The sequence below is a fragment of the Meles meles genome, chromosome 6 (assembly GCF_922984935.1).
Source record: "Meles meles chromosome 6, mMelMel3.1 paternal haplotype, whole genome shotgun sequence".
Taxonomy (NCBI): domain Eukaryota; kingdom Metazoa; phylum Chordata; class Mammalia; order Carnivora; family Mustelidae; genus Meles; species Meles meles.
In genome coordinates, this window is record NC_060071.1 from 51,370,396 (window position 1) to 51,390,492 (window position 20,097).

At 38.5% G+C, this 20,097-nt stretch overlaps 1 protein-coding gene and 1 pseudogene across 1 annotated transcript; both read left to right on the forward strand.

Moving 5' to 3' along the window:
- Positions 1-1,997: 1,997 nt before the first annotated feature.
- C6H15orf61 (chromosome 6 C15orf61 homolog) lies at positions 1,998-6,964 on the forward strand. Its single transcript, XM_046007062.1, has 2 exons — positions 1,998-2,408; positions 6,737-6,964. The coding sequence occupies exons 1-2, from the start codon at positions 2,063-2,065 to the stop codon at positions 6,862-6,864; spliced, it is 474 nt and encodes a 157-aa protein (XP_045863018.1). The 5' UTR covers positions 1,998-2,062; the 3' UTR covers positions 6,865-6,964.
- A 10,657-nt stretch (positions 6,965-17,621) lies between these two features.
- Positions 17,622-18,400, forward strand: LOC123943528 (annotated as a pseudogene).
- The last annotated feature ends 1,697 nt before the right edge of the window (positions 18,401-20,097 follow it).

Below are 20,097 nucleotides of genomic sequence, written 5' to 3' on the forward strand. Positions count from 1 at the left end.
TTTCATACTGCCAAGGGATATAATGCCAAAATTTAACACACTGCAAACTTCCCACCTGTTAATTTGAGGTTAAATCATCTGAGTGTAGATCTCAGAATTAATCTCCTCCTGCCATCTTTGTAACTGAAGCACATGTCCAAGATTTGAAGATAAGTCATTTTAAGACCACTGTAATTTGTATCTACATTTCTGGATGGATCAGGATATTCTTGATAGTGTACAACCAAAAAGAACAACAAACTGTCCCAAGGCTGCTTGTAGTTGTCCTAACTGCAACTGTTGTCCATAGCCTCCAACTCTGAAAGTTTTCCAGCATATAAGAGCAGAGTCAAGTGTGCCTGGGTGGCTCAGTCAGTTGAATGTCTGCCTTTGGCTCAGGTCAGGACTTCAGGGTCTTGGGACTGAGTCCAGCATCAGGCTGCTCGCTCAGCAGGGAGCTGCCTGCTGCTACCCCTTCTTGTTGTTTCTCTCTCTCTCTGACAAATAAATAAATAGAATCTTAATTTAAAAAAAAGAGCAAAGCCAGGACTTCAGTGGCAGTGGGGCCATCATGGCACCATAACCAGACTAGTTTCTGTTAGTCTGCTGACTTGCTATTTATTAATTTAGCTCCCCAATTTCCTTTTGATAAATTCCTTGTCTGCTAAAAACAAAACAACAACAAACCAGCCTCTTTAAAAAAAAAAAAATTACCTGTAAAGTTAATATTAAAATTCTGAACTTACAAATGCTTCATTAAAAAATGCAAGTTTTTCATCTACTTTATATGTTGGGGTTCTGTGACAGATTTTGCTTGAAAAAGACCCCAATACTTTTTAAAATTTAATTTGAAAATCACAGTACTGAATCCCCTCCCTGACTCCTATCTTAGCCTCCCTTCAGCCATTTCCGTTGCAAGACTAACCACGCCAGACTACAAGTCCCCTCAAAATTTGGCACATGGTAACAGGTACTTAACGTTTGTTGAATGAGTCATTAAAATCTGTAAAATGTAAAAACTAGCCACACTCTCCTGCATCCCTCCCTTGAGTTTCAACAATAATACATTATTATGTGATGCTTCCACATAATTATAATTTACATGTAATCATTTACATGTAGCTTTCCAGACACCTCATCTTATTTATGTATGGTTTCTCCAGACAAAATGAGTGGAGGGCAAATAGGAAGAAATGCTTCTTTAGAAAGCAGATGTATATAAAATATGACCTCGGGTGGGGCTATGAAGTTTGAGAAAAGGTTTTCCTAAAGTCATATTGATAATGGGTAGAGGAGGATCATAAAGGTATATAACTAAAAGACCCCTGGTCTGACATTGACCAAGCTTAGGAAGAGAGGTAGAGGTGTGTATCTGAACAATGCACAGAGAGATTTGGGTCATTTTTTAAAACTTTTATTTTACTGTTTTTAAAATTTATAAACTTTTTTACTTTGAGCTGTCTGGGGCTTACCCTAAACAGTGAACATGACAGAGAACACCGAAACATGAAAGTGCTTCCCCACTCTACCAGCCAGTGCAAATCTGGGGACTTGGCTTTTAACTTGCTTCCCCAAAGACACCTTCTCAAGTGTCTCCTGAGCAAAAGCCATGTGAGGATCCCACTTGCGCCCAAGGCCTGGAAGAGACTTCTGGGTGTCAGTTCTGCTACTCACTACTGGGATTACTTGTTTTAAGCCTTATTGATAATGCTATTGATAAGATAACCCTATTGATAATGCTCCCCAATCCTCGCCCTCCCCACTGCCCCCCCCCCCCCCGCAGCGACCCAAAGTTAGTAACGCCTACATGAGGTCACACGTGACGATTTAATTACCTCCTCTGCGTTGCTGCGGGTCACTCGGCCCTCCCCTCGGGCCCCCACCCCGCCCGGCTGCGGGAGATCTTGAGACCTCCGTGCGCACGCGCCACTGCGCCCGGGGGCTCTCGCGCACTCTCGCGGCGCCCCCCGGGCTGCCGCGCCGCTCGCTCCGGGGCGCGGGCGCGCGCGCGCTCCGGCGGCCCCGCCCCCAGCGACGCGCGCCCCACGGTCGCCGAGGGGCGGGGACGCGAGCGAGGCCGGCCATGGAACCCCTACGAAGGGCCCACGAGGCCGCGCTCCGGCTGCTGCTGTGCCGGCCCTGGGCCTCGGGCGCCGCCTCCCGCCCGAAGCCCCGCGCCTCGGAGGTGCTGACGCGGCACCTGCTGCAGCGGCGCCTGCCGCACTGGACCTCCTTCTGCGTGCCCTACAGCGCCGTCCGCAACGACCAGTTCGGCCTCTCGCACTTCAACTGGCCCGTGCAGGGCGCCAACTACCACGTCCTGCGTACCGGCTGCTTTCCCTTCATCAAATACCACTGCTCCAAGGCCCCCTGGCAGGACCTGGCCGGGCAGAATCGGTTCTTCACGGCGCTCAAGGTCATCAACCTGGGTGAGTGGCCCGGGCCGGTGAAGGACGCCCCGCTGACAATGGGATCACTGTTTGCAAAGCACGCTGACAAACGTCGCTCAGAGGCCGAGACCCCGGCCCTAGGTTAGGCCACAGCAATGCCGGGGAGCCCGCCTCGACCCCGCGCAGGCTCGCCCGAGCGCACGGGCTCACCACGTTTCTCCCGGAGCTGTTGGGTTTCCCAGACCCTGCCTCCGCGTCCCACCCACTCTGGCCTTGGCACTGGTATTTGGATCTCCGCCCCCCACCTCCCCATCCCTAACCCCTCGCGTAGGTACTTTTCGAGGCTGAGCAGTTGCTACTGAGTCGTTCCCTGGAAAGTAGGGCTTTTATACCAGACCTGTATCGAGGGACCACACTGCGTCACCCCTAGGGAGGAGGCATTCTTTCTTTCCATCCTCACCTACTGCAGCTCTTGACTAGAAGGACCCCAACACTGGGGATTAAGAATGAGGCTGTAAGAAAACGACCCCCCTGGAGAGTGGCTCCGAAGTTAAGAAATCTTACAGCATGGCAGGATTCGTTCCCATGAGCATCATTTTCTTGGGTGCATTCATTATTATGAAAACTGCAACTACTTTCTGAGTTTCATTGTTTTCTTTATATGAAATCCCAGCAAGTGCGTTTTACTAAAAGCACTAAAGGGTTTCAGCAGTCATATCAGCTTCCTAAAGTCCTAGGCCTACAAGGTACCAAAGTCTTCTGCCTCTTTAATATTTCTGTTTTCATGGTAATGTTCTAATTCCGAGTGTATTTACTGTTGTTGGATGCTGCTTTTCTTTTGGCTAATGACGGAAGAGGCATGAACATTGACATAGGTATATCGTTTGTATCTTTATCGAGAGGCCTCAGGATGTTTTGAACCTATTAATAGGTAATATCACTTTGATCCAGATTTTAGTAATTCAAAATCTAGATGTGGGAGCTGAACCCTGTTACCGAATCAGTTTTTTAAAACCAGAATTAAAGCTAAACCCCTGTGCACCTGCACTGGTATTATATAATCTGATGGATCATTAAATTTAAATATGGTATTTATGCATTGTTGCTTATAATAATTCCCATAGTCAGTCATGGGATTTTTGAGCCATTGGTCTACTGGGACGGCCCTGGGTTCAGTCCACCAAGGAGGAGATTATTTAGCAATGCTAAATATTGTATTTAAATTTTATATATTTGGCTGATGGACTACATAGAGCATGCCCACTAATTTTGAGGCTGATTTGAAGCTGAGGGGTAAGCTCACTTGGAAGATGTGATTCAAAATTATTTGGAAAGACTAGAGTGATAAATTGATTCAGAAAGAACTTTTACTGTTTTCAGAATCAGAAGCAGTCATTCATCCCAAATGTAAAGAGTAACAGGTTAGGAAGAGTATAGTTGGAGGATAGTATGTAAACCATGAGCCAAATGCCTTTTAAAGAAAGTTTTTATTTAAAACCTAACGCTGTTAATAACACCTTAATAATTAGGGGCTTCTTTTTAAAGTATAGATAGAAAGAAATCCAGAGAAAATTAGAATACCCAGAACATTCTCACACAAAGAAGTGAAACACTTTGAGGAAAGAAACAACAGTTATAGTTTCTTTATGTGGAAAAGAAGCCTGCAGACTGATTCAGTTGTCATTTGGAAATTCTAAAAATCTTGCCTACATGGGAATAAGAGTTTTAAGTTAAACAAAAAGGAAAAGTTTCTGCTCATGCATGCTTTAATACAAATTGGCTTTTATTCCCTTTATCAAAGGGAATTTTTTTTCTGGACTTTTTGAACATTAGTGTATTTACCAATTTGGTAATGTTTATTTTGTATTTTTGTCTTAAGGTAGGGAATTAGATAATAGATTCTTTCCTGTTCTGTGATGTACAGTTGCCCCTCTGGATCATCTAGTACCTATTCTATTAATAAAAATATCTAGGATTTTATTCCCCTTATTCTCTTCTAATTTAATAATTATCTGAGTAATCCATTTTTCCATTTTGTAAATAATAAAGATTTCTCTTTTACCATTTGTTCCCTTTCTCCTCTGCCTTCCCTTCAGTGGAAGCTGACATTTTACTGATGGTTTATCAGTCTGGGTATCCTGCTGGGAAGTAGATTGAGATTTAAGAAAAGCAACTTACCATTGGAATGAATGGGTAATCGGAGGCTTGCTAAGAAGTTCTAATTTTTTTTAAGTGCTTAATTTGACAGTGGTTTACCTACTGTTCAGCTGACTCAGAATGAATTATTATGCAAAGAACTGACTTTCATGTTCATTTTGATGTTCTGTTTCAGTCTGGGAAAAATGTAATTTCTCATGGAATTTTATAGACTTCAGAGCCTATGTGCTATAGACATACAGAAAATTATTTTTTTTAATGTTTAAATTATATAAGTGGCAAATCTTCTCATTTTAGCCTGACTGCATTAAGTAGACTGCAGGAAAAAAAGTACAGAATTTCTGACTCCTGTATCACAACCCCATCCCCTATCAAACAGCATCACTGATAGTGGTTCCTAGCTGTTTCTTAATAAGAGATAATGTAGTTATTATAAGCTAGTAATCTTTGGTGAATTCTCCATTTTAGCTGAAAAAATACTGGCCATTGATTTATGTGGTTTTTAAAACATGTCAGTGTTTTAACTGAAAACTGGTAAGTACTGTAAAACAAGATTTCAGTTTCACCAGCCATTCCTTAAATTTATGTCATTAGCATTGGTTTAAAAGGCATATTTTATATATTTTACTGTCAGTATATTTAGAAATTAATAATCGTTTCTAGAACCCAGTTCTTCCTCCATTGATTTTCAGCTTTCAAGTTGTGATGCTGTATTTTAAATTTATTTTTTATTTCAACTTAATCTTCACTCACTTCTGTCTATTTTCTTGTCCACTTCCCTACCCATACTCCCTTTACTTTTTTTTCCTTTTTGGTAAGTTGGTTTATGATGCTAGTGTTTGTGGGGTTTTGGTGACATTGCCTTGAAACCTTTAGAGATTCTTTTGGGTGTTATCAAGGCAAAAGCGGCAATATACTGTCAAAGATTTCATGAGAGTTCCAGGGAACCCTGGGATAGTGACAAGCTGTGACCCAGTATATTCCCAAAAATAGAGGGGCCGGGCTGAATGGGCATTTTTGCCTGTTCTCATTGCCAGCTAGTGACGCTTCTCCTGATTAATCTCTGGCATCACAGTGGTTGGAATGCAGCTTCAGGGAAAAAGCACAAAGTACTCCAATGCACTTACACACTCAAAACGAGCATAATACAGCAAATATATTCTTGCGGAAAATTTTTTAAAAATCTAGCAAAAGGATTAGTCATGAGCATGTGGCTTCCTTATTAACTAGAAAGAGGGATTTTCCAAATGTACAGCTCTTTTTTTAAATTGTCATTTTTCTGTCCAATTCCTACACGAGAACAATAAAGTTAATATTTGTGCGGCACATACAGTATATGCCTGTGGTTTTATACATGTTTTTAGTATGTTAGTAGTCACTGATTTTAAATAAGTGCCTTAAAAAAGATAGGAACCATGAAAGTTTATTCTGTGTCCAGTATAGTATCATATGCATGAGCACTTAATCCATTATCTCTGGCCAGTATATGTTTGGTTTCCTGCATCACAAATGGCCACTGATCTCAACTGTAACAGCAAAATCTTATCAAATGGAAATACTCCAAAGAAGAAACATGTTGTTGGAGTCTACTGTATACATATTTCAAATAGGTTAAACCAAAATTGTTTTCAAATCAGTTGTAAAAATACTCATGGGAGTATTTTGCATACCTGTTATACTGAAATCTTCCTTAGAATTAGGGATTGCCTCAGGTTTTGAAGACCGCTATCTGACCCAGTTTCTTTTAAGTTGTACAGAAAATTACTTTAGCCATCAGTGTTACTGTTTGATGTAAAGCACAGTAAAGTCGTCCTAGTAATTTGAGCTTAAGGCCACTAATCTGGAGCATCTACAACTAAATTAATGAGTATTCTGTTTGCTTATTTGTGAAAAGAATATAGAATCACTTCATTATTACTTGGAAGTGATGAATTAGTGCTTAAAGTGCTTTGATTTAAAATTTAAACCAGCCTTATCTGTAGTTTTAAAAATCTTCTAGGCTCACATAGTTTCTTCCCTATTCCACAAACTGATGAAATTGAGCTCTTAGATAATTAGAATCAGTCTGTACTCCTATCTTTATATTTTCATAACTTTACAATTTGTTGACATTGCGGAAGAGTTGTCTGTGATTTATACCATGACAAATACATGGATGCATGATTAATAAGCATTGATGTTCATAAATAACATACTCATTTGTTTTCTAGGTATTCCAACCTTATTATATGGACTTGGCTCCTGGTTATTTGCTAGAATCACAGAGACTGTACAGACCAGTTATGGACCAGTAACAGTTTATTTTCTAAATAAAGAAGATGAAGGTGCCATGTATTGAAGGTGTGCCTCGGAGAACATAAATATCAGTGGATTTTCTCTTGTGTGTATATGCAGTGTTTATTTTTGACCCTTTAAAATTAAACTTTTGCAAACACCTTTTTCTTTCAGTGGTGTCGGGTTCTTTAAGATGAATCATTGCCCTCAAGAGGCAAAGCTTTTCATATGTTGTTGTATATTGCACACTCGGTTTAGCCAGTGGGAGTTACAGATGCATGAAGCGTATACCAATTTTTTTCCTAGAATTGGGTTAAATTACAGATAAATGATGATTATAATATGTATTCTATAGTTAGGTGTTAGCAATTCAAATCGATTCTTTGAAGAGAAAATGGAGACACCCACACAAAGAAGAAAGGTGGAAAAAATCTTTTCTAGGACACTGGAAAAAGAAGTAGAGGATTTTAGGATATATATGGAAATAATACCATTGGCAATTCCAAAACTGATGGATTCTAACTGTAATCTGAAATCTAAACCATTCAGCTGCCAGGATTTTCAGTGGATATGTCTTAAAGCCGTTGTGCCATTTACTTGGATGAGAGGTCTAGATGTAATGTTGAAACTTCTTACTGCCTAAACATCCAATATCATACTACTTTCTTAAAAATAATGACTCTGGTTAATGTAAATGTACCAAGATGATGAAATTAAGACTCACTAAGAGTTAAAATAGCATGCTGATAAAGCTGTAAGAACAATTAAGATCTAGAAAGACTTAGAAGAATAAATTTGGTGTCTGTTTATAAAAGCAATTAGCTGAAATGGTACATATCCATACACTTCTTGGCAATGGGAAATGGGCCGAAATTTTAAAGACCTGATGGCAGTTTTGTGTTAAGATTTTATTAAGCTAATTGCATTTTTGAAAGGAAAGTCATTTAAAAAAATTTATCCTTGGGGGTAGTTACAAAATACCCAGACGAATGGTAAATTTCAGAAATTTGGAGTAATTTAGGGAGAACTAAGTAGAACTATTTAATTTCTAAACCAATGGGTGTTTAAGATTTATGATCTCTCCCATAATTACAAACATACATTATATATCATTTTATGTTAATGTGTTGCTGGTACTCTGCAACATTCACACATTATTGTAGCAAAATATTTTATAAAATACAATCCAACCAGCATTTGGGTGATTGCTTCTGGCAAATCAGTTGAGAAAGTGAGTGGCAGAGACTGAGGTGAAAATAGCAGAATAAAGTAATACAAACTGACTTCGTTAAGGTAGTTGGTTTCAATGAGCTGCAGAGAATGAGCTGTTCTTCAAATATATGTAGTGTTCACTTGTCTAAGAACAATTCTAACACTTTAATCAAAGAAGTACTTATGCCAATATATTTAGTCCAGAAGAACATACTTGACACTAGTTAAATGAATGGCTTACACAGAGGAGATAGTGTTACATTAAGCTTCATTAATAATAAAACTGACTATTAGCATTTTGCAAGGAAGGCTAGAACTGATTTCCCCTGTAATGGGCAAAGTTAAATAACTATAGCTCATAAGTTTTAAGTCAAGTACTGCTCATTCACTGCTGCTGGTCTTGTCAATACTTGCTGTAAAGGTTTGGTCCCAGCACAAAGCTGATAAAATGGTTTTTAATTACCAGACTATAAATACAGCTTTTCAGTAGAGTTGCACTTCTTTTCACACTGGCCCGTTTGATTTCTGATAATTTGTACTGCTGACTCTGCTTACCTGTTTTTCAATAGCTACAGTCAGTGTGACTTCTTGTCCATATGGTGATAGGTGGTCTCCTCGGAGAAGATCTTTGACAAACTACCCTATTGATCTCTGTAATTCTCTGCTGCTTGCAGCATTAAATAGAGCCTTGATTTCTTGTCTCGTGCACTCGCTGTGTAACAATTAAGCAAATGTAATATTTTCTTGTATTACATGAAAATCAATAGACCTTTTGCTCTCATGGAGTTGATCATGGTGAAGGATGAACTCCATGATGGCTAAGCATGGTTCAAATATTAAAATATCATTCCTTGGATTTATTAAGTCTTAACAGTGAAACTTTTAGTCCAAAACACTCCCCATTGAACAGTAACGGTTTAAGTTTTTCCTTTAAAGTTGAATACGACATGGAAGCATTGTAGCCTAATGGGGATAAAATATAAATGCTAGGAGTCAGGCGATTAATTCTATTTTTAGTGTTAGTCCTGCATTACTTTTCAACTTCAAGCTAATAACTCTACTCCTTTGTGTCTTAGTTTTTTCTACCTGTAATCTGAGAACAAAACAAGAAACCTTTCTACTTTCAAATATAATAAATATGCTTGTAAGCAAATGTCAGTTTCATTTCAGTAAAAGCTGGTTTTGTAAAGTACTTCCTTAATGAAAGTATTTTAAAAATAAGGGAGAGGAACAGATGGCTCTTCTTTTCACTACATCTGTATCTTTGGGGTAAATACCTAGCAGTGCAATTGCAGGGTCATAGGGAAGCTCTATACTTAATTTCTTGAGGAATCTCCACACTGTTCTCCAAAGTGGCTGCACCAACTTGCATTCCCACCAACAGTGGAAGAGGGTTCCCCTTTCTCCACATCCTCTCCAACACACATTTCCTGTCTTGCTAATTTTGGCCATTCTAACTGGTGTCAGGTGGTATCTCAATGTAGTTTTAATTTGAATCTCCCTGATGGCTAGTGATGATGAACATTTTTTCATGTGTCTGATAGCCATTTGTATGTCTTCATTGGAGAAGTGTCTGTTCATATCTTCTGCCCATTTTTTGATATGCTGAGCGAAATTAGTCAAGCAGAGAGAGTCAAGTATCATATGGTCTCATTTGTGGAGCATAACAAAGAACACGGAGGACATGGGGAGATGGAGAGGAGAGGGAGTTGAGGGAAACTGGAAGGGGAGATGAACCATGAGAGAATATGGACTCTGAAAAACAACCAGAGGGTTTTGAAGGGGCGGGGAGGGGGGTGGGAGGTTGAGGAACCAGGTGGTGGGTAATAGGGAGGGCATGTACTGCATGGAGCACTGGGTGTGGTGCAAAAACAATGAACACTGTTACGCTAAAACAAACAAACAAAAAGTAAAAAAAAAATAAAGGAGAGGAAGAAAGGAAGAGACAAACCGAGGCATTGTATGTGTGCCTGGGTGAGAGTAGATTATGCCTGAGGTGGTAGGCAGGGTTCTGTGTTGACCCTCCCATTCTGGGTATAAGGAATATTCTTTTTTTTTTTTTTAATTTAATTTAATTTTTTTTTCAGTGTTCCAAAATTCATTGTTTATGCACCACATCCAGGAATATTCTTAGTTGATGAAACAATCAAAAACAGCTTTTCGCCAATGCTGCTTTGATGGGATTTTTGTCTTTAAAAAAATCCAGGCCAAACTATTTTTTAATGAAGATGAGTGCTAGTATAAAATTTTACAAATCTTCTATTGATTGTTATACTTCTACACAAATCAATTATCAAGTACTGGAAGAAATTTTTGGTCCAAATGTTTAGTTTTGGCGTGAACTGTGAACCACCATAAAAATACAGTAAGAACTGGGGGCATGAAAGAGGTGGCTATTAAGAAAAAACCCTAGTTTCTCAGTCCTAATGTCTTTTTTTTTTTTTTAAGATTTTTTTATTTACTTGACAGAGATAACAAGTAGGCAGAGAGGCAGACAGACAGTGAGGAGGAAGCAGGCTCCCTGCTGAACAGACAGCGGGATGTGGGGCTCCATCCCAGCACCCTGGGATCATGACCTGAGCTGAAGGCAGAGGCTTTAACCCACTGAGCCACCCAGGCGCCCCAGTCCTAATGTCTTAACATAGCAAAATGGCAAATAGTTATTTCTTTTATCAAACATTCTTAGTCACTGATATTTTGCTAATTGTTGACTTCAGTAAAAAATTGAAACACTTGTAATTATTAAAAACCATACGTATTTCTTTTGCAATGTACATTTTATTTCTTGTCATAGTTATATTCACTCAAAACTATAAGCAAGAACATCTGTAATGCTTCATGAAATAGCTCTTAATTCTGTTAAAGAATGAATGATGTTGAAATGGGTGGGGTGACATTAAGACCCGGATCTTGGTTTCATTTCATTTAAAAGCTAATGCAGATAACAGAAACCTTATCCTAAAGCCAGTAGATCGGGTATCCACTTTTTTTTCAGCACTTACCATTCAAACGGTAATGATGTTTGAGGGTATCTTAACCTAAACAAGTACTTAGCATTACATCTCACCTGGGTCAACAGTCTAGGGTATCAAAGTTAAACTGTGTTACTGTAAATTAATGGAAAATGTAACTGCACTTTGCTGAAAGATCAATGTCCAATAAAGGCTGCACAATCAAATCTTGTTGCAATGATTGAGGTCTTTAATTGCCTTTCAAAGATAAGGTGGTAATCAACACAGCTTTAACTGATTTTTTTACTAGTTCAATTACATGCTAATGACTAGTGCCAAGTCAGAATCTTTAACTACTTATACTTATTAAATCTTATGTTAGTAATGAAAAATTACTTTAGCTACACAATCGATAGAACACAAATCTTAATTACTATATTTCACTTTTATACTATTTTATATGCTTGACAAATGTTTCACAAGAGCTTTCCCAACAGTAAGAAGTGTTATTAGTAGTGACCATGGTCCATAGAGTATTTTTGTAATATAAATTAGAGAAGCGTTGTTGAGAAAAAATTTTTTCTTTAAATGAAAATGTGGCTAAAATAGTTTCCACTGACACAAATTTGGCCATCCACTACTTCTCAGAATTCTGTTCTGCTAATTTAGAATACATTTAATACAACTGGGATAAAATAAATCCAGATTGTTTTTAGTGTGTTTCTGAAAGTTCACTTCGTTTTCTAGAAAAGTAATTGATTTTGTGTAGAGCCTGCTATAAAATTCTCCTATTTGGGAAAAGGATAAGTTAGTAAAGGGAAATGAAAAATGAAAAAAATAAGTTGGACTTCATCAAAATTAAAAACTTTTGTGCTTCAAAGGATACCATCAAGAAAATGAAAAACCAGCTGGTGGTATAAAAGGAAAATATTTGCAAATCACGAATCTGATAGGGGACTTTGTAGCTAGAATAATAAAGAACACTTATAACTCAAAACAACTGAAAAATAGATTTTAGCAGGTATTTCTGCAAATAAGTAATACAAATTTTTCCTACGAAGCACATGAAAAGATGTTCAACATTAACTGTTAGGGAAATGCAAATCAAAACCACCATGAGAAACTACTTTGTACCTCCTAGGACAGCTATAATCACAAAGACAGGTGATACCAAGTATTGCCCACGATGTGGAGAAATTGGAACCCTCATGCGTTATCAGCGGGAGTGTAAAATGATACAACAACTTTGGGAAAGTTTGGCGGTTCTTCAAAATATTAAGCATTAACTGACCATATGACCCAGCAATTCTATTCCTAGGTATATACTGTAGAGAATTGAAAACATATGGTCACACAAAAACTTGTACAAAAATGTTCATAGCAGCATTTTTCATTCTACCCCAAAACTGACAGCCACTAATTGATGAATGAATAAATAAAAGGTGGCAAGTTCACACAATGTAATATTAGTCAAAAAAAGGAATGATGGGCCCCTAAACACGACAGCATTGATGAAGCTTGAAAACATCGTGCTAAGTGAAAGAAGCCAGAAGTATGACCCATTTCATTTATATGAAATGTCCAGAACAGGCAAATTTACAGAGCCAAAGTGAATTAGTGATTGTCTAGGGATGGGGAGGTTGGGAGAAAATGAGCAGTGACTGGTCATGGGTATGGGTTTTTTTTGGGGGGGGGGTGATGAAACTGTTCTAAAATGGATTGTGGTGATGGTTGCACAACCCTGAGACTATACTCAAACCACTGAATGGTATATTCTAAATGGAGGACTGTGTGGCATGTGAATTATCACTGGATGAAACTGTTAAAAAATTAGTCACGGGGAGAGGGGAAATGGGCAGTTAGTATTTAATGTGGTATGGTTTCAATTTTGCAAGATGAAAAAAGGTCTGGAGACAGTTGGTACCAATGGTTGCACAATGATGTGAATGATAACCTGACTGTATTTGGTACCACTGAACTGTACGCTTAAAAATGTTTAACATGGGCGCCTGGGTGGCTCAGTGGTTTAAGCCTCTGCCTTCGGCTCAGGTCATGATCTCAGGGTCTTGGGATCGAGCCCCACGTGGGGCTCTCTGCTCAGCGGGGAGCCTGCTTCCTCCTCTCTCTCTGCCTGCCTCTCTGCTTACTCATGATCTCTCTCTGACAAATAAATAAATCCTAAAAAAAAAAAAAAATGTTTAACATGGTGCAGTGCCTGGGTGGTTCAGCCGGTTGAGTGTAGGACTCGGTTTAGGCTCAGGTCTTGATCTCCAGTCGTGGGATCCAGTCCTGTGGTCGACTCTGTTCAGCACTGGGTCTGCTTGAGATTCTCTCCCCTACACTCTCTCTCCCTCACTGCTCCTCCCCAAGCACGCGCTCCTCCTCTCTCTCTCAAATAAATAAATAAAATCTTCAAAAAAAAAAAATGATTAACATGGTAAATTTTGTATGATACGTATTTTACTATAAATAAAAATAATTTTTGAAATTTAGTAAAGGATTTAATATTACTGTAATGAAATACAACTGATTGTATGATTTCTATAGAAAGTACTGAATTTAGAAAAATTAGAGATTAAAAGAGGTAAAACATGTTAATATCATTTTATACATTGCAGTCTAAGAATTTAAAAAAATTTTAATTATGAAGCCTAGTTTTAATTAAGCAGATGAAATCTCATTTGGGATCATTTTTAGTAGCATTAAGGATATACTTTTATATCTTTATTATATACTTGTATTCCCAAACTAATACAATGTTGTAGGTCAATTATTCTTCAACATAAAAATACATACACACATGCATAAAGAGATGTGTTGTTTTAAAAAGATGTACTTGGTTTGAGATTATTTAAGATAAGACCAAAGAAAAGCATTAAAATGTTAGTAAATGAAAATATCCTCTTTTAGATCCTAGTTGCTGGGTGAAGAATATTAGCGACTACGAGTATGAGGTGTTATATAGTATTGCTTATAGCTATTTTAGTTGCACTTATATCATTTTAAATACAGTTTATGAACATTGTACTACTCCATTATATTATTAATTTATCTTCAGTGATATTTATAGTATCAATTTAAAAGCAATAAAACTTCATGAAAAGTAGCTTAAACATAAGGATTTTGATAAACAAAAGCTTCCAGTTTTTAAAAGCAAATCATGGAAGCTGTACTTCTTAGGGAAGATTTGAAGTTTTTGTATTGTGTTGATGATAGAATTATGAACCTTATAAACTCAGTATTTTTTAGTTAACCTAAATACATAAATCTATTTGAATTCATCTTATGAAAAGAGATATGTCATTAGATATATGATCATTATATGCTTTAGTGATTCATGGACCTTGTTACATACATGCTTTGTAATGTATGAATTATTTAGTAAGAAAAATCACAATAATTTTGTTGTTACTCAAAAATTTATGGGTTGGCAGAAACAATTATGCAGCCCCTGAAGCTGGAATGTTAAGGTAACATCATTAACACTACGTAGTATGATTTTTTTAGTAGTTGCTTGACATAACCTTTACTGCTTCTGCTAGAATATATCAGTAATTTTATAACAATCTGTCTGTAAACAGCACATTGAATTTATTAACCACAAAGTGATTCATTTTACTCTATTTTCATACAAGTGCGTAATTTAAAATCAGACCTAAAAAACTTGTCTACCCAAACCCTAACAGAAGAATAAAAAAATACAAAATGAAAATCAATACTCCAATAAATAGATAAAAATTTTTTTTAATTTTAACTCCATTTAATAAAAGTGGATATTTCTACTTCAAAAAATGAATGTTTAAGAAGTGAATGAAAATCCATAAAGATAGGAGATTATCTCATAAGCTTTCTTTACGCATGATATTAAGGCCCTTGCTGTGAGATGAAGCCAAAATTGTACTTTCTTATGCTTTCAAATCTCCAAATATCTAAAATGAAGGAACCAAGAATTTTAAAGTTGGAATAAAAATCTAAGTAGTGTCACCTAATTTTAGATTACATTTGAAAATCAACAGTCATTCATTCATCCTCCATACACTTTTGCATTGACTACACTGAAGGCAAATTTTAGTAATTTTACATGTCAACAAAAACTAGTAGTTCTGAATCTAAGTACAGGGTCCGTTCAAGCCATAATGAAAAAAAAATCAGTTTCTGTACACAGCTCGATGAGAACTACATCTTACTAATTTTGTATTTGCTGTATTTATCATATAATGAAGACTCTATGTGGAATGAATGTGTGATATTCAAGATTAAAAAGAAAACTTGTCTTCATCTTTAAGAGCTTCAAAAAAAGGAGACATACCTGGAGATCATATGAATTATTTGCAAGAAAAGCAACAAGTTTTAAAATACCTCACATGTGATGAATTAACATACACTGTTCTATGTATACTGAAAAACAAAATGTGAGATATATTTTGTTTGTCAACATAAAGAAAATAATATGGATATGTTTAAGCAATGAAAAGAGAGAAGTAATGCGGCTTAAGTGATTTGTAGGAACACCAGCCTACTCTATCTAAAGGAAAATGGAGGGCTGCCTGGGTGGCTCAGTAAGTTAAGCATCTGCCTTTGGCTCAGGTCATGATCTCAGGGTCCTGGGATCCAGCTCTGCATCAGGCTCTCTGCTCAGCAGGGAGCCTGCTTCTCCCTCTGCCTGCTGCTGCCCCTGCTTATGTTCTCTCTCTTTGTCAAATAAATAAATAAAAATCTTTTTTAAAAAGTAAAGGAAAATGTATTATGTAGAAATTCAATCTAATGACATTTTAAATTAATAAATTAATTCATTTTAGAGCATCTACAATCCATAGTACCTAGCACAGAGTGGTGCTCCACGAACATCTGTTGAACTGTCATTTCCACGCCTGCATGAGTGCTGGAATTGTTCCCACTATTATTTTCTCTTCCTGCCGAAACAGGAGAGAGTAGACTTTCCTGTCACACTTTCAGGGGTTTATCTGTGCTCATTTTTGTTCATGCTTCTTTATATTCTTCTTTTTTAAAAACTTATGAGCAGGGAGCTTGATGCAGGACTTGATCCCAGGACCCAGAGATCACGACCTAAGCCAAAGGCAGACACTTAACTGACTGAGCCACCCAGGCACCTGTGAAATAATTTTAGATTTACAAAAAAATTGCAAAGGTATTACAGAATTCCTATATATCCTCACGCAGATTTCCCTAATGTTGACCCCTTACATAAAACTTAGTTGATAAAACTAAGAAGTCAAAGAAGTCAACATTGTGTATTATTACTAACTGAACTGCAGATTACACTAGTTTTTCATTATTGTTCTTTTCCTGTTTCTGGATTCCGCTGAGGAATCCAGTCATCATGTCTTCCTAGTTTTCTCAGGTTTGTGACAGTGACTTTTTTGTGTGTGTGTTTTATGACCTTGACAGTTTTTTTTAAAGATTTTATTTATTTATTTGTTTATGTATTTATTTTATTTGACAGAGAGAGATCACAAGTAGGCAGGGGCAGGCACCGGGCGGGGGGTGGGGGTGTGGGAAGCAGGCTCCCCGCAGAGCAAAGAGCCCAATGCAGACCCTGAGATCATGACCTGAACTGAAGGCAGAGGCTTAACCCGCTGAGCCACCCAGGCGCCGTAACAGGTTTTTTTTGTTTTTTTTTTTTAAAGGATTTTATTTATTTATTTGAGAGAGAGAGAGAGAGTGAGAAAGCACGAGGTGGGGGAGGGTCACAGGGAGAAGCAGATTCTCCACCAAGTAGGGAGCCTGACATGGGGCTTGATACTGGGACTCCAGGATTATGACCTGAGCCAAAGGCAGACGCCCAACTGACTGAGCGTCCCAGGTGTTCCAACCTTGACAGTTTTAAGGACTTGTCAGGTACTTTGTAGAATGTCCTTCAATTTGGGTTTCTCTGATGTTTTTCTCATGATTAGATTGGGTCTGAGTTTTGGGGGAAGACCATGGAGGTCAACTGCCCTTCTGACTGCCTCATATTAGCACATGATACCAACATGACTTATTACTGGGGATGTTAAGCTTGATCACTTGGTTAGGATGGTGTCTGCTAGGTTTCTCCCCTGGAAAGTTCCTGTTTTCATCCTCTGTTCTCATCATATTCTTTTATATATATATTTTTTTATTTTTTAGAGCAAGAGCATGTACGTGTGCACGTGAGGGGGGTGGGAGAGAGAGAATCTTCAGCAGGCTCCACCCCCAGCACTGAGCCCGGGATGGAGCTTGATCTCATGCCTCTGAGATGATCTGAGCTGAAAGTAGGAGTGGGATGCTTAACCTACGGAGTCACCAAGGCGCCCCATGTCATATTCTTTTAAATCAAAATTAATCAACAAGTATTTGAGTGTTATATATAATGGCCCATAGTAGGCCCTGAAGGAGATAAGTGGAATTCTTAAGCAGAGGAGGGGATCAGTATTTGCTATAAAATGTGTGGTTCAGGGGCGCCTGGGTAATTCAGTGGGTTAAAGCCTTTGCCTTCGGCTCAGGTCATGATCCCAGGGTCCTGAGATCAAGCCCCGCATCGGGCTCTCTGCTCAGTAGGGAGCCTGCTTCCCTTCCTCTCTCTCTGCCAGCTTCTCTGCCTACTTGTGATCTCTCTCTGTCAAATAAATAAATAAAGTCTTTTAAAAAAATATGTGTGGTTCATTGGGAGTCCATAATGACGGTCGTGGTGGCAAAGGAAAGGAGTAAATGAGGTTTAAGACAGGCAAGAAATGCACACGGAAGGTGCATTCCTATTATGCAATTCACCTTGCCTTCAAAATCCATTCATTCACTCAACAGATGTCATTAAAGTGCCTACTGTGTGCCAGCTACTATTTTAGGTGCTAGGGACATGGCAGGGAATATAGACACACACAGTTCCCCTCCCTCATTACCTTATAGTTTACGGAGAGAAAGACAAATGAGTGAAACCCATGATATGTTAGATAGTGATCAGTGCTAGGATCTTGTATCTATGGGTGGAGTGGGTTTGGGGCTGGTCTGTAATTTCCACAGTATGTGCTAAAGGAAGGCTGCAGCTAGAAGGGGACATTTAGGTCGAGACCTACAGGCTGCACTCTTCTGGGGAGGGTGTCTATAGGCATTCAGAGTGGTCCAGTGTTTGACATACTGTCACAGGCTGTCCTACAATACAGCCTCCAACAAAAGTAGGCTGTCCTGAACTCCTGGTAATAGAATCATTTACAACAAGGTTAGGAAAGCACCAAAATCCACAGGTAGCGTATGCCCAAGCTGACTTCGAGGCTTTTGGGTTGTGAGACCTAACGGTTTCCTTGTCTAAAAGAGAAAAACATGTCAGAAAGACATGGTGCTTGCATGTCTGCTAAGTGTGTTCGAGAAAGGGTCAAGCTTGCTTTCTTTACCAAGGAGCAGAAAATCATTGTGAAAGTGTTGAAGGCACAAGCACAGAGTCAGCTAAAAATTTTTTTTTAAAAGTCTGTTTTTGGTAATAAAACAACACCACCACCAAAAAAGATGCACAAATGTGAGGCAGTGGGCCATCTGGATACCAGGGCTAAGAGCAATCCATGCAGGGGGAATGGCAAATGCAAAGGCTCTGAGGTGGAATTCCTGATGTGTTCAAGGAACAGTGAAAAGGAGACTGGTGTGAATGAGGGAGAATGGTAGGAAATGAGATTTGAGGGTCCAGAAAGGGAGCAGAATGTGTAGGGACTTCAGTTTTTACCCCGCACAAGTTAGGAAGCCATCTAGAGAATTTTAACCAAAGGAGTGACTTGATCTAACCTTGGCGACCGCGTTGAGAATAGAGTAGTGGCAAAGGTGGAAACAAAAGGTTAGGAGACACGTGTAATGAAAGTTGGGACTCGGGTAGCAGCTGTGAAGTGGTAGGAAGCAGTCAGACTCTGGGTTAAGAATTCAAGATTGAGAGCAAGGTAAAAAGAGGTGAAAGAAAACCTCTGTGATTTACAATAGCAAAATGTATTTTCATCATTAAAGAAAAATCACTTTACAACAACAACCATAAATAACCCGCTTTAAAACTGGGCAAAGGGGGAAGCCCAGGTGGTGCAGTTAAGTGTCCAACTCTTGGTTTTGGCTGGGGTCATGATCTCAGGGCTGTTTGACAGAGCCCTGTGTTGGGTTCTGTGCTCAGTACTCAGTATGGACTCTGCTTGAGATTCTCTCTTCCTCTCCCTCTGTCCCTCCTGCTCATGATCTTTCTCTCTCAAACAAATAAATAAGTTTTTTTTTTTTTTTTTTTTAAATGGGCATGTGCGCCTGGGTGGCTCAGTGGGTTAAAGCCTCTGCCTTTGGCTCTGGTCATGATCCCAGGGTCCTGGGATGGAGCCCCACATGGGGCTCTCTGCTCATCAGGGAGCCTGCTTCCCCCTCTCCCTCTCTCTCTGCCTGCCTCTCTGCCTCCTTGTGATCGCTGTCTGTCAAATAAATAAATAAAAAATCTTTAAAAAAAAATGGGCAAAGGAATTAAGTAGGTAGTTCCCCAAAGAAGATATATAAATGGCCAACAGGCATATGAGAAGATGCTCAGCATCACTAATGACTAGAGAAATGCACATTGAAACCACAGGGAGATACCACCTAACATCCAATAGGACAACTAACATCAAAAATACAGAGGATAACAAGTGTTGCTGAAGCTATGGAGGTATTGGGACCTTCGTGCACTGCTGGTGGGAATGTAAAATGGTGTAGTCATTGTGGAAAACAGTATGGTGGTTCCTTAAAATATTAAAAAGAGAATTACTATATGATCCAGCAATTACACTGGTATATACCTATCCAGAAGAATTCAAAGTACAAATTGAGTTGGTTTTCCCCATAGTACTATGAATTAAAAAGCTGTTTAACAAATGATAGGTTCATAGAAAATCTCTAGTTTTGTGGTCTATTTTCTCAAATAATAGGAAATGAACTTCCAATGAAACGTACAAGGGGGCCTTAGGCACACTGTTTACTTTTCAGGGGACTAAGGGCAATTTCAGAATATGAGAATATCTGGAGCATCTGATTAAGTGAACTTCTACCTAAGCTATTAATCTACAATAACTAAAAAGAGATAACTTATCTCCTACATGGACTTTCAAGTTAAATATAAAAGAAAGACAGAGAAAAATACGCACATTTTTTGGTATTATACTGAAATTAAT